This window comes from Manis pentadactyla, chromosome 6 (assembly GCF_030020395.1).
Source record: "Manis pentadactyla isolate mManPen7 chromosome 6, mManPen7.hap1, whole genome shotgun sequence".
NCBI classification, from domain to species: domain Eukaryota; kingdom Metazoa; phylum Chordata; class Mammalia; order Pholidota; family Manidae; genus Manis; species Manis pentadactyla.
In genome coordinates this window covers 14,605,994-14,625,430 of record NC_080024.1, presented here as the reverse complement: position 1 = coordinate 14,625,430, position 19,437 = coordinate 14,605,994, and the positions used below count along the sequence as shown (strand labels likewise).

At 39.9% G+C, this 19,437-nt stretch overlaps 1 protein-coding gene across 2 annotated transcripts in view; it reads right to left on the bottom strand.

The window, feature by feature from the left end:
- Positions 1-781: 781 nt before the first annotated feature.
- PAX3 (paired box 3) overlaps positions 782-19,437 on the bottom strand; it is an 88,743-nt gene continuing 70,087 nt past the window's right edge. For both annotated transcript variants that reach the window (XM_036914035.2, XM_036914040.2), the window contains exons 6-9: positions 18,648-18,813; positions 17,529-17,743; positions 1,378-1,624; positions 782-886 (exon numbers count right to left, since the gene is read on the bottom strand). In XM_036914035.2, the coding sequence (XP_036769930.1) occupies positions 852-886; positions 1,378-1,624; positions 17,529-17,743; positions 18,648-18,813 (663 nt within the window). In that variant the 3' untranslated portion in view covers positions 782-851. The remainder of the gene's footprint in view (positions 887-1,377; positions 1,625-17,528; positions 17,744-18,647; positions 18,814-19,437) is intronic.

Sequence of the window (19,437 nt, the reverse complement as noted above, 5' to 3'; positions counted from 1 at the left end):
GATTCTGTTTATGTGGCCCTGGCCATTGCCAAAGCATCCATGAGGTACACAGTATTGCACACTGATAAGCAGCTGTGGGAATGCACATCAGTTCTCCACCTCGCCCTCCCCCCTGCCCGGGTTGTCTTCCAGATGAATATGGATTGGGAAAATGTCACACACCTCTCCCCACACTCCACAAGAAAAACAAACTTTTCTTCCTGTTATCCCATGTTAGCAAGACATGTCCATCCATCTGGGACATCTACTGACACCTGGATTACAAATAAGGGAAAGATAACAAATAATTTATTTGGGAGGCCCTTTACATCTAGTCTAACTTCCTAAAAATGGTGGCATTTGCTTGTATATCAATTTCCAGTGTGTAAAGTCAAGGGTTCCTCCATTCCTGCTTCATCAAGTGAGCAGTTTTGAGTTGTACCATAAGTGTCAGATTGGACATCAAGCGTGTTATGCTTCAGAGTATTCTCCGATTAAACTTCAGAATACTCTGTTTTCCCAAACCAGTCCAGATTAATCACACACAATCACACACACACAACGCAAATGGAATGTTTTAGCTCCTTGATCATCAGAACAAAACAGTTGGGATATCTGATCTGTAGCCATGTTAAATCATTGCTTTAAAATGTTGCATTTGTCTTTTTATTGTCCCGGGTCTTCCTTTCCTGCTTCTGTCCGGTATGTTCAAAAGAATTTGAAACCAACTACCGGAGAAAGAAAATCAATCCTTCTGCCAAAACTGCCCCCCAAAAAGATGATGATTTTTTTTTTTTTCTGAGAAGATTCTTCATGTCCAGACAGTGAAGACCGGAAACAGGGCCAGTTTTAGCTCCAAGTGTACAGTTTGCTCAGGCGATATCTGGCTTGAGATAATGAAAGGCACCTGTAAGGAAACACACAGCTTTTCAGGTCATGCTGGGACAATGCACAGCAAGGGGCAAAATCAGCTACAGGCTGACAATGTCATATTTAATACCATGGTATCAAAGGATCGAGACTAATATTTTTATTCCTGAGACAAGTTTGACACAACTCCGTGTCCCTGGGATTATATCCCATATGATCCTTGAGCTGACCTCATTAAGAACATGTGTTTCTAATGCCAGGGGTTATTTCATTTTGGCCAACCCTTGTGTTTCTCCTAGTGGCAATCGGGTTACACATCTCAGCAATTAATGACCGCAAGATGTTGTTGACATCAGCTAGGAAAATAATTATTCAAGGGAGCCCTTGCTGGAACAATCAGGTGGCTTTGCCACAGAACTAATACTGGGATGTCAGGCTTATCATGCCACTACCTCCCTTTTCCTAAGGAAGAGTTGATATTTTTTTACCCTTCCAGAGTTACAACCCTCTGCAAAGTCCAAGGCTTACTTTGTCCATACTGCCCATATTGGTAGCCTGTGACAGGGTCCATACTGTAGCCCGTGGTGCTATAGGTGGGTGGACAATACGACTGAGATGTTGGCAGACTGTCCAAGCTCTTCATATGGTCTAGTCTCTGACTGCAGCTGGCCGACACTGTGGTGGTAGGTTCCAGACCCCCAGTGAGAGGCGAGAGAGCATAGTCGGTCTGGGGCTGATGCGGTACCCCACCGTGGTTGGTCAGGAGTCCCATTACCTAAAAGAAACAGGCAGATGGAGATGAAGTGAGGATGCAGATCACAGCCTATAAACTTGAAGAATCGCTGGAAACATGCAATGTTTGTTTCTTTAGAAATCTACGGTTACAGAGCTGTCCAGAAGACAGTCACCTAAATGCCAAGCAGCAGAGATTTACATCATGCCCAATGATAACATCTGACTGCAGTTTCAGAAAAAGGAAAGGGGGTAGGGAGGGAGAGGAAGAGACGAGAAAAAGTGATAAAACCGGACTGGAACTTCAAAGAAGGGGAAAGGAAAGAGGGACACAGGGAAAAAGGGAGGGAGAAATTATGTCTGTTCACATAGAATGATGGCTAATCACACATTACATATGGAAGTTTCACATGTGATTTTAGGCAGGCATTTGCTTATGTCTTTAAAAGCTAAATGAATTCAAATGGAATTTTTTTGTGTATTTGAAGATTGATAAGTCCTTTTTCATAGTGTTCCCTCTTCAGAAAGTGTCTCTCCCTATTGTGGTCATCCTGCAGTGATTAGACATAATTACGCCTTCCCAGATGACCTGGTGTCCTACTCATGCCCCCACCGTGGAATCATTACTTCTGTCACCGGCTTTGAATTGTGAGAGCTTTGAGGGGAATAAACACCCACCTTTATTTATATCCCCAGCACCACATAGTGCTCTCTATACAGAGCCCTGAGGGAGGGAGGGGGGAGGAGGGAAGAAGAGAGGGAGGGGGGGAGGGAGGCAGGTGTGAATGGCAGACGATTCCTGAGTAACTGTCTTCATTGACTATTCATTCATCCCTTCTCTAAGTTCATACAGCAGAAGTGTTCGTTAAAAGGAAAGAAAAGCCTGAAATGCAAACATGCTCTAAAAATTCCCTTCAATGTCATAAGTATCCCTGGAGAGCAAGAGAAGTTTAAAAAAACAACAACAACAACTGTGGTAACGGAACAACTTTCAGATTAGCTTGGGGAAGTGGTTCACAAACCCAGGCTCACTGACCCTTGCAGCACCGTGTGATGGAAGTAAGTGGATAATTAATTTTGCAGCTGGAAAACTGCCACCCGAGAGAGGAAGTGATTTTTCTCAACTTCATACAATTCAGTGGCAGGGCTCAAAAAGCAATTGTGGAAGAAATGGGGCACTGGGTGAAGAGCTGCCAGGAAACATCATCTGCCCACAAAGTATTAAAATGCAGGGGCCATAATATTCCTGTCGTATTTTAGGAAGTTTGAGGCATGTGGAGATAAAAGGGTACAAATAAGAGCAAGAGGAAAAGGCAGCAGTGAGACCCCAGACCGGATTCCAGGCCTTGGGCTATCCACCGAGGAAATAATTCAGGCCCTGCCATCCTGGATGCTGGGGGTCCAGCAGGTGGGGGAAGGACTAGACTTGCATCTCACAAAGCATCCTAAATTAGATTCGAGCACCAACAATGCTACAGCCCCCTTTGGGAAAGGTTTGCATGATCCTCACAGCCAAATAAAATCTTGAAATAAAGCTTTAAACTGATCTATCTTCAATCAGTCCCAAGATACAAAAGAGAGAGACTGGCGGAACATTTGATCGCCACCCCTCCGGGATCACCCTTTCTTCCTCCATTTTAACAAGCCCCTGATTTCCCTTGCCTTTCCTGGAAGCACTGAGTCACTGTGCGTGAGCACGCAGGCAGGTGGGCCAGGGTGAGGAGAACACAGTTAATACCCATATTTTTAAAGACATCCCAAGGAATCTAAATTTTCTTGAGCTATGTGATAAAGTCCTTTTTTAAGTCTCTAAAAATTACTTACTTTCTAAAAAACAATCCCATGTGACTGAGCATCGTTTTGTTTGCTTTGGGATTTGGGGAAAATCAAAGTCACAAAATAAAATAAGAATCAATAGGATTCACAGCTTCTGGGGGACAGAAAGTCACCAGAACATGGAGCTGTTAGAAGGCCCTACCCAAGGCTGTTTATAGCAAGTTAATGACTTCATTTTCTCATTTTTAAAAACTCGAACATAACATACAACACACTTAACTTCCTGAATATTCTCCCACCTATATATTTTTTCTCGTTTGCCTTTCTTTGAGCTTACATAACTGATTTTACAGTATATTTTTGGAAAATTCATAAACTCCTATTGATATACTAATTTATTGAATATTTTATGCCAGCCTAAATTACTCATGTCTATTAGAAGAGGGTCTTGAAAATAGAGGTTGTTCAGAACAAAATACACTCCCTTCAAATCAAGGGTACCTATTTATGTACTGGTCTGCTAAGCAAATATGGATAGGGAAGATAAAAATATGAAAAATGTGATTGTTTTAATGAAAGGGTGATAACGATACAGGGCACAGATATTTTAGTTTAAATAAACTGTGCTAAGTAAAACACAAGCACCTAGCAATAGCTGTTTTGTAACTGTTTCGATCCAGAAAAGAAAAACATCCAGTAGTAGTGGATAAAAAGGAAATATATTTTCAATTAATAGCATCCTGCATTTGAAACTCAGCTAATGGTATATCACTTGCAGGCATAAATGGAATTCTCTGTATACAGTTAGAATTGAAGAGTAAGAGCAAAATTTTATTCAAAACATGCACACTCTCCCATGAGCTATATGTACATTTTTGTGATAAATTTTTTTGTAATCCTCTGCCAGACATTTCTTGTTTGCATAACTTTGAAGGCAACAGTAACTGTGTCTGTGGGAAAATAAAAAAAAATATGAAGATCCTAAAAGAGAAGAAATGAGTCTTTCCTCTAGGTAAAAATTCAACTTCTGATGTTCACAGAGCAACTTGTGGCAGTTGCTAAATTAGAAAATACTTGAGGACAGGATTTAAATCTAAGACCCTGAAATATATCTACTGGAAGATGGAGAAGATACAGTTCTTATCTGCCAGGGCCATATTCTAGGGCAACAGAAAGATATTTCCTCCAGGCTCCAGGGCACAGTGTCCGATCAGGAGGGACAGCAGCGGAGTGCATGCAACCAGAGGGGGGCTGGCTGGCTCTTCCTGTCAGCATTGCCTCTGGCCTCCTGCTTCAGCAGGAGCCCTTCGCTCCGCAGCCCAATACCTGGCAGTACTGGGTGGCTAATGTGTAGAAATGAAGAGGACCAGAGACCAATTATCTCTGATCTCTCTGACTTTCCTAACTTCTTTCTCAAGAATCGTAAGGATGGGGAAAGAGGCACTAATATTTTCCTGGTCTGAAATAGAAGTTCATAAATAATTATTAACTAACGAGAGTGATTTCAGTATTTCACATTGAGAGCATGTAGGAAATATATGTCTTTTTAATAACTTTCTAATTTAAAAATTAAAAAGAAAGTCTGTGATGGAAAAAAAAAATAATGAATGTATCAGTATAAAACACATGCCTTTCCCCTAATACTTAAAACCTCATATGTCCACGGAAGGGTCCTATTACACTTTTATGTACGTTTCTTTAAAAGCTATTTTGTATCTCATGTGGCTCAAGGGAAGCTATGGAAATTTCTTTTTGCTGCACAAAGAAAGTTGGTAAACAAACTTTCTAGAACTCCCCAATATGGTTATGGAATGTCTTCCAGGCATAATCTCTCCTTAAGAGTATCGTCAGTGTTTTTTTATACATGCTTTTCCTACAGTAATTTGTAATTAATTCAAAGCCTAAAATAAATCTCCATTTGTTGCAAAGGGGGCTTTTTTCCCCCCTTACCACCATTGGTAAGCTTTTTTTTTTTCTACTACAGGCCTGGCTTTTCTGCCTGATTTTTGGGGGGTGGGGGCGAGGGGGAAGCACATTTGCCAGGTTTTCACAATTTCAAAGGAAAAGAAATAAACTCAGGGCTATTCAGTTTTGTCTACTGAACATCAATCACATAGTTTTGAAATGCGACCGAGAAAAGAGTTTTCCTTTAAGAAAGATCTCAGTTCTGTGCTATTGGGAATGGATGCAGCGGGAGGACCTCCTTTTTTACTTTTAGTTGAGCAGAACTCCTAGTTGAAGTGTCTGAAAAAATCTTATTAAGCATATTTCTAAACTGTTACCTCCAAAACCATTTCCCAGACACTGTTGCTAAATTGTTTTATGAGTAACCTTTAAAAACAAAGCCTTAGAACAGTGAGTGGACGCTTCATCGGCAGCTTCCGCAGTCATTCCCACTATTAGAGGCATTTTCTAATGCTCTGAGTTCATTCTCAAGTTTCAAAATTCCAAATAGATTGTTTATATCTTGATTGAAAGATCATACGGTTCAGGAAAAACTAACTCTTTACAATTGCTTCATGCCATATTTCTCTTGAATCAGTTTTCCTATTGTAAGATTAAATATAAAAGATAAAAACTATAGGCCAAATTAAGATTTACATTTAAAACAATGTGTCTGGAAAATATTGGTCTCAGCATAAGTATTATGGTTTTGTTATCAGTTGAAAGTACTCAGAGCTTATCAGCCATCTTAAATTATTTAGCAAATTATGGTATACATCTAGGCACCTGTTTTCCTTAATAGGAATCCTGGTTCATGTCTTCGTTTTCTTTTCTTCGTAAGTAATCAGAGGTTCTTCTGATTTAACATTTAATAATATACTTTTAGTTGCTTTTTAGAAAACCATTATGAATTACAGCTCTGTATGATATAAAGGGACTTTTTGTAGAGTCTGCCTTTTCCTCCAAAATCTACTGACTATATATATTTTTTAATTTGGATATCATTTACTTTCAGAACTAAACAAAAATATCCAAATGTTTATCTAAATGCTACTGATGTCATCTAATGGTTAAATTTCAGCGACTCTATCTCCAAAGGCTGAAAAGCCTACATTTGAACAGGGGAGGCTTTCCTGAAAACATGGTTTTCAGATTCAAACGCCTTAGGAATTATCCTGCAGTTGATTAGCATCTAAATAATTAGATTTTTGACCCTGTTTGTTTGAAAGCTGTAAGAGGGAAGTTGCCTGAAGGCAGAAGTTTCTCTTAAGGTAAGTAGAGTGACCTTCTCACCCACACCTAGAGTTATGGGAAAGGCATGGCTGACCTTTCCCTAACCAGAGAGAAAACCAGTGCACGAAAAATGTCCAGCTAAATACATCCTTATTTTTTATTTTAATCTTTAGCTTACATTTTCCAAGTAGTTATGTTTAATGCATCATGAAAGAGTGTGAGTGCCAGACAAGTGTGGTTCATATGTTGCAAATATTTCCAAGTTGTATTAGTAAAGGGCACAGCAAGTACTCTAAGTGATATACATGCTTCAGTCTCCAGTCCAATGGCCAATTACAGAATGACACTTTATCAGTTCTTTAGAATGCCTATTTCTCAATAGAGCTAAGCTGTTGAACTGACAGCAATATTCTTTAGGGACTCATAACTAAAATATAAATCTAGGCAAGGAATTAGCCTAGAAATGGCTCATAGTAATGACAGGCATGTGTGTGTGTAGTTTACTTCTAGCTAATGATGAACAATCATATCTATTGTAAATAAAATAAAGCCCATTAAGAAAAACTTACTCTACCTAAATGAAAAAGTATGCCAGTTAATACACTTGGTGTTTGACTATGTTAGACCCACCATGGGCTGTAATAAAATTCTCATATGTTTTAATTCATTTACGCATGCCTGCATTTAATATGCTTGGTGACCATGTCTACAATTAATATGATTTATGAGAAAAGGACATGTGCAATATTAGGGGGATAGCATACCTATTTTTTTTCTTCTATGAATGAAAAATATAACAAACGGCTCAAGGAAAGTTGTCAGCCGTTAGCCTATTAAGTTGGACCGGACAGAGTCCTGAGTAAACTTGGGGGAGCTAACGATATCCTCTTATCTGACCCTGACACATTTGCAGCATGTAATTTACAGAAGCTCTGTCCAGGGAATCTTGACAAATGCTCCTAACGATGTCAGGGCAATGTTCCATTCTAATGTAAAACAGATGTGGGTCAGATACCCTCATTCATCACTTCACACAGAGTCTCAAACTCTTTCTGGGAGGAATGACATTACCTGCTGTTAACGCTTCTCATTTCGGGAAAGTTCTCACAGCCACGGTAGCCCTCTCAAGGGTAAGCACTCAAACCTACCACTCTTTCAAAAACCTGTCTGAAACCATGACTGTGGAAAATCAAACATATATCTCAGTTTAATTTCATGACTACTTCAGGACATGTTTACTAAATATTAATTGACCCTGTGGGACCGAGGATTCCAAATAAAGAAAAGCTCCACACTTGGGCATCTCACAATGCAACACGATTGGATGGGACGGTGTCTGAAACTTCATCTCTAATCCATAACCCGGACCTGCATTTGACAAAATGCAGGGCTGAATCACCCTAATAACCCATCAGAAATGCGAAACTTGCTGAACCTCAACTGCCCAGCTCAGGCTGAGATTCACTGAAAAACTTAATAATAAACTAGAAGTCCACATGACCTTTTAGAAAGAAGGGGTTCAACTCTGCCCTCTGAAGAAGAGAGGTGTTGGGCTGAACTGTATTCCCATTCCCCTAAAAGTTTCCCTTCTACCCAATACCCTAACATGTGGAGGGCAGACCTCCCAGCCTACTAAAGGAGGAAACTCGTCGCCCAACTCAAAAAGGAAATTTCTTTTTTCTTCCTAACCATGCCTGATGTAGGTAAATATTCCTGGGGCTGCTCAAAGTCCGTGTCCTAAGACTCCATCTACTGAAAGCCTAGGCTTCCAGAATAGCAGCTTTCCTGCCCTTCTTGTCATGTGAAGGAAGGTTATGTGCTCAGGTTAGAGAAAAGAGCCGACTGAAATGACTGGGTGGTACTGATGCAATAAATAGATTTTGGGAAAACTATCTCTATTAACCATGGGAAAGCAGAGGGCAGCCTTGCAAAAGTCTAGGAATGAACAGACCCTTCAGGAAATGTTTCCTGGCCTGTTTCATAGGCTTTGTGGTAAGGCAGATTATAAGCATTCATCTAACATGCCTGGAAACGCGTGACAATTCTACAGATATGGGACAACATAGGAAAATACAGTCTTCCAAGAACCAGAAACTACTATGCCACTAAGCTAAAATCCTGTCTACCTTATTAATTCCCTCCCTTCCCCGGTTCTAGGGACACTGGACCAGTAAGGGCATTGTGTTGCTTTTCCACCTACAAATTTACTTGTGTCCTTGATCATATATTGAACAGTGGCTTTGCCTCCTATTGTATAGGCAACTTGATGTAGGCTGGCGACAGAAAGCCCACAGTAAAGAGGCTTGCATAGCTCTTTGATCTACAGAAATTAAATCTGCTCCTACAGATCTTGACAAAATAGTCTTTTTTTGTAATTCTGTGATTAAAAAGAATGCTTCCCAACCCATTAACTCAAAATTACTGGGCTAGATTGTCCCTTACCTTCAAAAGACTTCTATTGCACCACTGCTTTAGTATCTTTATCCTTTGCTGGTAAGAGAGAAGCATAGCATTTATCAGATCCTCCTGCCTTTGAGATAAGTACCTGGTATCACAGAAGCTGGACTGTAGATTTCTTAAGTGCATTCATGTCGATATTGTATTTCAATAAATCAAAACAGGAATTCTCTTTCTTTACTCCATTCTCTTCCTTAGCTAAACTTTATGAAGCAATTTACAGCTGCTTCTTTCAAATTACTCCTTTTCTTACCAAGTTCTTATACAGAGGGTTGATAATGCATTAAAGCAGATTAGATGTTAAACAGAAAGAAACATTCACATGTGAAAAAAATCAAGGGAACCATTTTAGAAATGCATGAATCATGAATTGGGTCTCTAGCCCTGTTTTCTTTCATTCAGGACCTCCCAGGAAACCTCACAACTTGGTAGCTAAATACTCTGCAAAAGGGCTCCATAGTTCAATTAAAGGCTCAGTGTGTTAAACAAACATGTTTCCATACTGCAGGACTTGTCAGAGCCCTTAGTAGGCTAATGTGCACTGGGACTCTGAAAGATAGAGGGATATAATTTGTAGCATTTACCAAACTGTTGATTCAGAACCCTTTTTCCCTAAACCACTGTTCCAAAGAGCTAGTTTGGGGAAACAAGCCTTTATTATGAGGCATTACTTGGTTTTTGGATGTCCAAAGATTATGACCTAGTACCATTCCTCTAGACGCTCACAGTCAAAGGGGCCAGTGGACACATTACAATATAATAGTGTGCCATTGTTTTAACAAGATATAAACACACTAATGTGGCATCAACAAAAGCTAAAATAAGAAATTCTGCATGGAAGAGTCATGGAAAGGTTGACATTGAACTAGAAAATTGCCAATGGAGTCCTACAAATAAAAGATCAGCTCTATAGAGAGTTTTTGTATCTCTCTATAGATACAACAGATGCAATAGTTTCATTAGATTTTTAATGCAAGCTGCAAAAAAATGAGACATCAGTGTGATAAAAGGTAAGTTATTTCTTGAAATAATGCTACCTCCTTCAGCAGATATTGAAGTATTTAATATTTAAATAATGCCTACATAAACTTCAGTTCAGTGCTGTGGACTGGCTGCACAATCTTCTCACAGCTAAGAAATATTCCCTATAAGGTGGGATTTCTACCCTCTGATCCTACAAAATGCACTGTCACAAAGAGTTTCTCAATTTGCCAACTTTTCCATTGATCAGCAGGAACAATGCACTCACTAATCTCGGAAACTCTACTGAAGTCTAGCTAAATGTCAAAAGTAATTTTTAAATACTATACTGTACATTGAAAAATATACACCTTTGATGAAGCCCAGCCTCTGTTTTACAGAGACAGATTCTTTAGGAAAAAAAAAACAAAAAATAGTATACAAATAATGACTGAATCCAGTCTTCTGTGTCTGCAGTACAAAGCATACATTCAGCCCCTAATTGAATAAATATGCAAGTATTCAGATTTCTGCAGATATTGCCATTTTGCAAATGCAGTAATAAATTAAAAGCCTTACATTGCATTCCAACCACATATAAAGGGCTGATTCAGACCACTGGCCTCACACTAGAATCCAGCATGGTTTTCCTGTGTTTTACCGACTACAAAGAAAAACTTTTAATTCTAGTAGTTTGGTTATAGACCAAGCAATCACACTGGATTTTTTTCTCCTCAATGGCTACAGGAATTCAAATGGGTCCAAAAACCAAGGGGTTGTTGCATTTGATTTCTCCAATGTACAGGAGAAAGAAGTTTCTATTTCAATCAATTCAGCAGACAAAAAAATTTAATGCAGCAAAAAAGGTTTTTTTGCTCATTTCAGCGACATGATGTAAGATTCAGTCATTGGCTGCTGCTCCCTCCTTTTCTTTAAAAAGGAGATTTTGGCCAAGTACATGTTTCTCTCACAGGTCTCCAAATCTGTAACTAAGTCAAGAGGCTGTGGGCAGAGCTGACATAAGCCAGGGCTCCCCTCATATTCTTGAAGGGTAGCAACCACAGCCCTCGGAGAAAAACCAAAGGCACCAGGTCAATTACAGCCTGCATTGATTCAACAAATGGATTAGCAGCAATGTTTGCACCATGGAGCAGAATGTCTCAAAAAACTAATATGGCAGAATGGAAACAAGCAAATGGTCAATGGTTATTCTGGTGTAGCTGAAATGGGCTCATTTATGATCATAAACATCCTCGAGCCTTCATAAACATGTGAGGTTTCTGCAGCCCTGGTTTTGAGCTCAGAAACTGCTTTAGAAATGAAACAGAAAGAGGCTCAAGTTTGGAGAGGCCGCCTGCAACTTTCATAGGGACGGAAAGTCTCTACCCAAGCTTTGTTTGACACCCAACCAATCTCTTTAATCAAAATCACTCCTTTTCTTCTACAGATGAATTTCTGGAAAGTGTAAAAGGAAGGAAGTGCCTCTGTTGAGAAATAGTTTGGTGGCAGGCCACCTGCTTGTCTGGTTCTTCATGATGACAAAGGTAGGCAGAGAGCTCAGGATCTGCAAGCTGTGTGTGAAATGGCCTGGCATCAAGGTGGCTACTGGATGTATGTCTGAAAAAGCCAGAAAAATAGCTCTCCTGAAACAGGAACTGGCCCTGAGACCAGGGTAAATCTTACTGTTTTTTCATGTATCATGGATAAGAACCATCCTCTTGCCTTGCAGCTAAGGAATTTGAGATAATTGTGAACACTGTGGTCCAAAAACTGACAAGCAAAATCAAAAGCAGTCTTGAGTTTTGTGTACACATATTAACACTTAAATGCTTCCCCCTCCCTAATAAGTTTCAGGATTAACAAATGTTTGTCAAAAGACACTGTGCTGAGCAATTGAAATCTAATTTGAAATGGAACCACGCCAGTCTAATACATATATGCATGAAATGGAGAAGCTGCCTAATGAGCGTAGCTGACACCAAATAGGCAATTTACATACATTACACACTAATAATCTCAATTTTAATATTATTCTTTAAAAGCAAATGGACGGGTGGTAGAGTAAAAGGTTTTGTTTTGTAAAACGCGAGTAAGCACTGAAGTTGATCCTGGCATCTCAATGCCATTAACCACAATCTTGTTAGAATAAAGATCTATCTGCTCTTGCTTGGATCTGTCTCAGGGACAGTATCTCAGACCCACAAGGCTGGTGATGATCTGACCAGACTTAACAGATGAATGGCCGATAAACTTGATGAGATCTGCAGACCTCCTCTTTGTTCCCGAGGTGCTGAGTGGCGAGCAAACGTTCAAGCACTTTTAAGCCTGGTACACAAATCTTTATGAGAATTTCTTCTTTCCTCAGTCGATTATCCATGAAATAGGACAGGTGTACTGGTTATTCAATTACACCTTACCCAGGACCTGGACAAAATTTGAAATGAGGCCTCTGAGCATAGCTTTTGCCATGGGGATTTATTAATACCAGTTAAACATTCACTAAAACAAAAGTTTTTTTGTAATTTAAACCTATTTTCTTATTTTACCATTGGTTTCACTCATAAACCAGAAATGAAAATCTGCCCATCTGCTCTAAACATAAAATGTGTTCATAGTAAATCCAGATTTATACCAAATGTATTTTTAAGTATTGCTGAATTAAAAGAGTACTCAAAATTTATGGCCTCTGAGGTTGCAAAGAGGACTTCCTCTTTTTAGGGAGGAAAATGCTTAAAATGAACATAGGAGAGGCTCAGAAAACTTCTTGGATATCAAATAGCTCCACAGGAAAAAAAAAATGCCAATGATATAAGAGTAAATGAATCAAAACCATATGGATCAAATTTTCCCTAAAATACACAGTTTGAAAAATTAAGGAGGAAAAGTGCTTGGCAAAATGTGTTTCAGGTTTTACCAAACCCAAAACATTTGAAGAATCATTTGCAATGGCTGATGAACCCAAAATGCAGCCAAGTTGGCCCATTTTTGTATACTACATAACATTAAAAAAAAAACTTCCTAGAAACCATGTCACCCACTAATACTTTTTTTCACTCAAGAAATCATTAGAAGCTGTCACCAAAACCGGTGGAGTTTGTAGAAGTAGGATGGGGGTGGGGCGTGAAATGATAAAAGTTTGTTAATTTAATTGGCCTTGTTTTGGGGGATTGGCTACGTGTTTTAGAGGTGGGGGAGCGGGGAGGGTAGAGTTTCTTGCAAAGGAAAGTTAATTAGAAGAACATGGGCCCAATGGTAATTAGTCTCACATCTTGTGCATCTGGTAGTACTTCCTTCCCACTCCATAGTCCGAGTCAGCATTCGTCTCCTGCACACTCAGGAAGGTGTTGGTAACATGCCATCTGGATTTGGAGGGGAGATACATGGTCTCTATTTCCCTGTGTTCTTTCTGTGTTGTCCCCACACCAAGAGAACACGAGCTTTTCAAAGAAGGCTCCTTCTGCAGGGGTAGCCCTTGCTAGAGTGAGTAGAATGATTTTCTTCTCAGAGGGTGTTTCTATTACTCTTGGTATAAGCCCCTAGCTCCTAAAAATGAGATGGAATTCGGAGAAAGCAGAAAATTTCGAGGTCATTGGCCTATCCCCTCTGTCACCTAAAGTGACCTGATGGATCCAGTCTTTGAGGGAATGTGAAGCCAAACCCTCCACTGGGGAAACCTTTAGACCGTGCCTACAGGAAAGTCAGGTCAATCATCAACGCCAAGGCCCATGGGAAATTCCCTAGGGCATTGTGCTTCTTCAGCAAGTGACATGGGTAATTTGTGTTTATACAAGAATCAGTAGCAACTGGAAGCAAGAGAGATTTGGCTCTTAACTCTGCCGGTAACTCTGTCATTTAGATGACTGTGTCACACTGGCCTCAGTTTTTCAATAGGTAAAATGGGAATAATCCCCAGGTGAAGTTCCTGATACTCTCAGAACAAAATTAAATGGCCAGTGACTAAGTAGTGCACAGACCCTCTCAACAACTTGAGGAAGGATATGACCGAAGTTTCCAAGTGTGTATCGGTGTTCTGAGATTTTGAATGTCACAAATACATGTCAGTCCACTGTTCCTCTCATCTGACCAGCTGGACATGTGTGACCTTCCCAAATCAGTGCTTCACACCATCCCTCAGGAAACTGAGACCTGAGAAGAAAGACTGAGCCACCTCACACCAATTGGCAAAGGGCTCTGATTCCAAGCTTTAAAAGCATCTTTGCTTGAGGAAGCAAGTATGTTAGAGACCCCAAAAGAAAGCCAACCAGAGCCCACACACAGAGAGAGAAACAATTTGCCTATCATTTGGTGTCTACTAATTCCTTGGCAAGAAACTAGAAAGCCCATTCTACAACAGTTCACACACGTTCTAACTCATGACTTCCCGGCTTGAAAGGCAAACAATACCTCAATTTCAGTAACGCTAGGAAAAAGTCAAATAAAATACACAAATATTTTTGACATTTCTAATAGCCTCCACTGAAGACATCTACAATGAATTGATCATGGTGACTCAAAAAACATTAGCTCCAATTGAACATAAATGAATAGGTGGGGAAAGGCCAAGTGATAAAATGCAGAGGTAGTGGAAGGGCAAGACCCAGAGTTATATATATGACTATCTCAATTGTATTTTTTTAAAAGGCATAAGACCCAAAAAGAGCTGGAAGGCAACGTGCAAAAACATTATATTAACAGTGGTTGCCCAGGGGATTTTTTTTCGACTCTGAACACATGTTTTAAAGTTTTCTATGTTTTCTACAGTAACTATGCAGTACTCTTATCATTGGGAGAAGTGAAAAGACTGATAGAAAAAATTTTCAAGGTGAAATAATGTGTAAAGAGTGTATTAACAAAAAGAGGTAAATTAATCTGAACTCAAAAGTTGAGAAAACAAGTCTTTACTAAATGATTTTTAAAATAGGACTAAAGCCTCTGCCTGTATTTTGCATGAAACCTGTTTCGTTTTCACGCACTGTGTGCTTTCAGACAAGATCTTAGACTAGTAGCTAAGAATCCCAGGTTTTGATGCCAATTCTTTTACTACAGGCCCTGTGGCCTTTTGCAGGTCACAGGCTCTCTGATGGATTTGTCTGCCTGTTAGGTGTCCACTTAGAGGAAGAGGCTATGGAAGGGTAGGAGGAGAGAAAGAGAACTGGTAACTAAGACTACTTCTATTTTTAATATTATATAATGCACTATGTTAATAAGCATTTCTACATAATAGGCAGAAAAACTAAAGGGTCACCAACCGTTTCTTTAGTCTTCTTTATTTACTCAACCAGGCTGTTAGAAGTGGGCTCTTCAAATTTTGTTTATAATATTTTTAATAAAGCCAGACAACCAAAAGCAGGGTAGCCCTCCCCTTGCTTAAACAGAGGTGTTCCTGAGTAATAAATCCCAAGATTATGGAAATTTAAGTTCCAATTCCCAAATCTCCTACCCCATTGTTTTGTAAATATGTTTGACAAGACACTGATTCGCTCGCTGTCCTGATGTCCTTCCTTCTCCAAGTTTGCCTAAGGAAATAGGAGGAAATTTCCTATGATTTGTCTCTTTGTCTAACTCACTGGGGATGCTGCAAGAACTAAGACAACATGGATTCCTGGTGGTGGTTTGAAGAGGAAATATACAGAAGAAATGCAAAATATCCTGGATATATGCAATGTAATAAGTAAGGAATTAGCATAACATGGAAGAGCATAGTAAACAAATAGAGGAAAAGTTGCCTGTGGAATTTTCCATTGCTTGATATTGGAATGATTCCTGCCCTACTGCCAACTTTGGAATCATAGCCAGGCTTCTTAAAACTCAAGAACTAACAGTTTCAGGATCTAGTAATTCCACTTATTTAATACTTATATAATACACTTATTATAACATACACGATCATACACTTATACTTCAAGAAACTAGGAGTTTCGCTTTATAGAATACAGAGTCATGGTGTTATTTTTATTATGACTGAACACTAAAGAAATCCCGGGTCTCACCTTACAGAAGCAGTCAGAGTTGGATTTACTTTTATTAAAACTGCCAGCCAGATCATGTTCGTAAAAAAGCATATGGCCCAAAACTATGTATGCAGAGAGAACTACTTCTGATGATCCTTCTAAACTGTGGAAGAAGTTTTGTGCCATAAATCCGGGCATTTTAAAGACGAATCTACTAAGTCCATGATGTTTATGCAAAAATCACACAAATGCCAGCACTTGGAAATTAAATTTACTAAAGTCCTGTAGGAAGCACGTTCATTGTTTTCATGTTGTTATTTCTCGGCTGAGGTTTAAAGCCACCTCTTATTTTTTATCCCAGGATGTGCTAGATGAATCTATGACACTTAATTACATTTACTGTTACAAAAAAGGATTTATGAACTTTTGCCTTTAGGCAGAAATGTTTATTTCATTGCCTTTGCTATTCATTCTTTTTAACTCCCACGGCTTTGAACTTTTCAGCTGCTCAGAGTTATCACCGTTGTGCAGAGCCCAGGAACTCCACTCCAAAGACGCAAACCACAAGTTGAAGAAAACGAAGAAGGCAGAGATATATGAGTCGTTATTTTGGCCACCCTTTGTGCCATTAAAATCTCATTTTCTGCCTATTAGGATGCCCTCTTGGTGCTTAGGCAGCGGTGAGAGTCAGTGATTAGTGTGTAATTGAGTATAATTGTCTTTTCACTTTTCATTTGTGTCATTCTAAGCTTCTCTCTGTTTTTCTACCCACCAAGAGGAAAAAGGGGGTTAAGAAAAGATAAAGCTGTTACAACTCTCACTCTCGGCCCTGAAGAGATTCCCGATTGCAATTATAGATTGCAACCCCTTTGTGACATTTCTCCAAATTTAGCGGGCAGCTATCCTTGCCACCTGGGCCAAGAGCTCTCTAATAAAATCAAGAGATCTGTATTTAAACAACTGCTAATAATGTCAACCTCAGACAGATGCCACATGTAGGAAATTTAACCAACCCTCTGACATGCAATTACCAAGGCAATTTATTAATATGATCTCTCAAGAAAGGCTCATAGTCCAATGCAAATTAGAAAAACAATTACAACATTCAAATATCTATATATTCCCAAAGAGCAGCAACTCTCCTAATTTGTGCATTTATAACTCGTTTACCCCAGAGTTCTGCAGCCATTAGCTGGGTTGCCTCCACACAACTTGTTTGCTGCTTCTGCAACCGTTCCATAAAGGCTTTGGTGTTTTCTATTAGGTGACGGTGCTTACAACCCTATCAGCTGACCAAATAGTTCTTTTTAAAAAAGAGGTGTGTGAGTTTCTTACCCAAAGCCCAGAACTAGGAGTGGAGATGGCCAGTGCCTTGACAACTAAGTATAAACATCAAATCTCTGTGATGACGTGAAAATTCACTTGAATTTTAAGTCTAAGCTACAACCTTTGATACAGCCCATAAGAAGGGTGGAGAGAAAGGAAACTAGAAAACTGAAATCATGTGGCTTGTATAAAGAATACATTATGGTTTAAATTTGGCAATTCATTATATGACTGCCTCAGGGAACTGGCTGTTTGGTTCTGGTATACAGCAAATCGTCTGTCTGGAAACACGGGACTGACCTGAGGTGAAAGGCCATTGCCAATGGCGGGGTTCATGGGATTGGAAGGTCCGGACGGAGGCACAAAGCTGTCTGTATAGCTGGAAAATCCATGCCTGGTGCTGGGGAGGCAGTAGGCAGAGCTGCTGTCTGGGTTGGAAGGAAGAGTGCTTTGGTGTACAGTGCTCGGAGGAAGCGGCTGGGGTCTGTGAACAGTGCTGCTGGGGTCCGACACAGCTGCAATGAAGAAGACTGTCAGCCTGAAAGCTCCTTCATGGGCCACAGCAGAAAAAGGGCAGTTAGTGCAAAAGTTCACCCTCGCAAGCCATCAGTGATATCTCCTGGCCAAACCGAATGTTGATTTACAACGGCAGTTCTTAAACATGCCAGCTCAGAACACACATAACAAACAGAGCCACATCTCTGCAACAGATGTGCAAGCACGTAACTTCCTTATATAACTTCATGGCACACTCACCCAGAATATGAATGCGGAAATCACATTAGCAATGCTGACACACCTATTTTGGTTGTGAATGTTAGTAATCAACATAAGAATTGACCAACCTAAGAATAGCAAGACTCACATTTCTTATCAAATATACTTTCAAAGCACTTAAATATTAGTGTAGAGCTATAGTTTCAAGTGCCTGGAATGCTATCTTTCATAATCCAAAATAATTTAGTCTTATCATTTATCCCATTCACCTCCATATGCTAACAAATAGTGACTTCATCAAAATTAAATTCCTTCTATACTACTTTTTTACTACTTCCCTCTATTAACTATTGCAGCCAGGAACCGTCGTAGAACTTCAGCTAATTGCAGACTGAACCAAAAATACAAAGGTAAAATTTTAAGAAAAGAAAAGCAAATCACATATTTATTTAGGACGGTTGTTTTGTTTTAAAACACTGAAATACTACTACATAATACACAGTTTATCTAGAGAGATTCAGATATGTCATAGGACGAACTGTTTCTGAAATGTGCCTGGTACATTCAGAACAACCTGATGGAATGTAATTAGCATACAAACAGCACCAATGTCAGCATCACAGACCACTCGCTGTATAAGCTAAGCAACAGGGAAAGCAATTGGGAGTTACATTTTAAGCCCTGGGCTCCCTCGCTGCATACCTTGTGGAATAGCTGTGGGCTGGTAAGAGGTCTCCGACAGCTGGTACGTTGGCAGAGTGGGCATGGCAGTGGGAGGGAATCCCCCCGGAATGAGGTGGTTGAAAGCCATCAGTTGATTGGCCCCAGCTTGCTTCCTCCATCTTGCACGGCGGTTGCTAAACCAAACCTATGGATTTAATTTAAAATTTGAGGATTTCACTGATGAAATAATAGTACATTCTTAATGAATTTTTCATGCTAAAACAGATTAAAGTCCCCTTACTGACAGGCCAAATAGATGCAGGAGCCTTCTACCTTCTGAGTTGCTTTGTCAAGGAAGAAAGGAGAATTACACATCAGCAGTCAGGAGAGGGGCTTTAAGGGCCTTCCATGGTCTTGCAGAGCCCCCCGGAGCCCGGGGATGACCACAGGGAGGGACGGCTGAGCAGGAGTGGGAACCGCAGAGCTTCCCGCACTCACCATCAACACCCTCCCATCTTCATGTGTTAGAGCATTTCTAGGCAGGACCGATACGTCTCCTCGGCCCCACCGCAACATACGTCCTCACTTAGCCTTGCCTATTACACTAACCCTTGCACTTTACATTCTTATCAGTCTGTCTCGGCATTTCTGTGGGCATAGTTCCAGATAGACACATACATTGACCAGGAGGATACATGGGGACATTTTACCATCCCTTTCAAAGTGTGAGACATTTACGGGCTTAATGGAAACAAGTGCTGAAGAGGTCGGGATTTCAAGGAATAAAAGTATTTTATCTAAGAAGCTTCCTTAAATAATTAGTTTGTTG